This window comes from Helianthus annuus, chromosome 13, assembly GCF_002127325.2.
Source record: "Helianthus annuus cultivar XRQ/B chromosome 13, HanXRQr2.0-SUNRISE, whole genome shotgun sequence".
Classification (NCBI taxonomy): Eukaryota; Viridiplantae; Streptophyta; class Magnoliopsida; order Asterales; family Asteraceae; genus Helianthus; species Helianthus annuus.
The window spans coordinates 81,675,934-81,678,158 of NC_035445.2; the positions used below are offsets into that span (position 1 = coordinate 81,675,934).

The 2,225-nt window shown below is 50.3% G+C and overlaps 1 protein-coding gene across 1 annotated transcript; it reads right to left on the reverse strand.

The window, feature by feature from the left end:
- Window positions 1-289: 289 nt before the first annotated feature.
- On the reverse strand, window positions 290-1,945 carry LOC110901124 (magnetosome-associated protein MamJ-like). Its single transcript, XM_022147973.1, has 2 exons — window positions 1,565-1,945; window positions 290-1,504 (listed from the first exon to the last, which is right to left on the reverse strand). Exons 1-2 carry the CDS (start codon window positions 1,943-1,945, stop codon window positions 290-292), a joined length of 1,596 nt encoding a protein of 531 aa, XP_022003665.1.
- Between the last annotated feature and the right edge of the window lie 280 nt (window positions 1,946-2,225).

Sequence of the window (2,225 nt, forward strand, 5' to 3'; positions counted from 1 at the left end):
ATGTTATAGAACATAAATAATCAATCAAACATCACATGTGATGAGAATACTGCGATTGCATTGCCATAAATCGAGACCACAAAGTAATGTTTACAAGTACATAACTGTAACATAAAACATCAACGACTAAGGGCTACATCACCCCAGTCCAAAATATCAAATCAATGTCAACAATATCCCATATACCTAACAACAAAAGTCATGATCAATATGTAGTCTCCAAAAGCTGTGCAGTCTGTGCAATCATCGTCTTCTCAACAAAACTCCACCCATGCTGTACAAAATAGCCCTACGCTGATGGCGGTGGAGGAGGGGGAAAATGAGAATAGAATAAACAGCGCATGTGAAGCCAATCCTCCTCCATGGCTCGGTGAGAACGCAACAAGAAAGCTATCTGCTGCTCCTGAGTCCAAAAACGTGCAGCAGAGTCTAGAGATAAAGGTCGAGGGGGATGTGATATCGCAGGGTGAGGAGGGCACTGGCATGGGGGTCGCTGTGCTCTCTCGAGCTCCTGTATGTGACGCGTAAGTGCCTCCTGTTGGATCATAAATGACCTGAGAATGTCCTCTACAGAATAACCCATGTGAAAAGGATGATAGGGATCCGATGGTGGCATGATGGGTGGTGATGTCCAAAGAAAAGGCTCACTAGCTGGAGTAAAAGGTGGCACAGTAAACGGTGAAACAGGGGGAACAACAGTATGGTGAGGGATCTGCGGTGCAAACTGATCTCCTCCAGTCAGAAAAGGTGCATGGCCGAAAGGCTGACGAGAAGAGCCCTCTCCAGGATGTGGCGGAGGGATCTCCTGGAGAAATGTGATGGGCAGATCTGTGCGGTGAGCATCAGCAGTGTAGGTGGGAAACAAGGGTGCATCAAAAGGAGCTGAAGCAGGTGCTGGAACAGGTGTGACTGGTACCACAAAAGGTGGAAAATCATCATCGTCCTCTATCCACCCATTCCGGGTGTACGCATAATGAGGGTTGACATGAGTCGCAAAGAGTGCATGGTCGGGCTCTAGAGGCACCGGGTCAGGAAAAGGAGCAACAACAACAGGATCAGCGGGTATATCAGCAATGCGAGGGGCATCAACCTGAGCATCAACAGCATGCTCATCCTCCAATAGTGGAGCAACAATAGGGTGATCATCGATAGGTACATCAGCAATCAAGGGATCAACAACGGGTACATCAGCATGAAGAGGGTCATGCTCGAACACGGGGTCTGGAGCAACTTCTGGCTCGGGGGCCACAACAGGCTCCGGGTCGTCAAACTCCATCTCGAAATCTGCGAGGTCAGCAAACGCAGGGTCAACAGGATCAACTGGGTCCTCCATGGGCTGATCTAGGTGTATAAACTTAATGTCCTGGTCTGGATCGAAACCAGGTGGGATGACGGGGTCGGAATCCTCATCAATGTCGTGATCAATAGCAAAACTCGGGGCAGGGGCAGGTGCAGCAGATGACGCCCTATTGGGGTCTGAATCATGTGAGTAGTGATGCGCGCCCTGCGTGTGTGATGGTGCCGATGCCACAGACTCGAAAGAGTCTGGGACAGGTGAATGGGCAGGTGACTCCTCAGCAGGAGCATCTGCGAGAAGCAAGAGATCATCGGTAGCTATAAGGGCCCCTCCCTCAACGTCATCCTCCAGTGGCTCCTCGTCAAGCAAATCGATTTCGTCGTCAACGACTACGTCTAGAGGCATATCGATAACAGGGTACATGGCAAGGGGTATGGGAGCAGGGATCTCCACAAGCGGCAAATCCCCAGCGATGGGGCCATCAGCGGGCTCAACCACGTCATCGGGTAGTGCATACGGGTGGAAATCGTCGTCGTCTGTACTGGTGGTGTTCGAAGTGTACACCTCTCGCTCTGATGACTCCCGGTCGTCTGATACAATGTGTATAGGGTCAGTAGTGTCCGACCTTCCTGTGCCGGATGAATCCATAGTGTTTGTAACACAAACACAAATATGCACAAATAATCAATCATATAGTCAGATAAACACATTAGCCATCAATAAGCAATCAATTAGTTCTCCTAGTCCCACTAGCCTCCCAGCCTCCCAGACTGATCTTCCTAGTCCCACTAGCCACCCAGCCTCCCAGACTGTCTCCCTAGTCCCACTAGATTAACTTCCCAGCCTCCCAGACTGACTCCCTAGTCCCACTAGATTAACTTCCCAGCCTCCCAGACTGACTCCCTAGTCCCACTAGACAACTACCTCG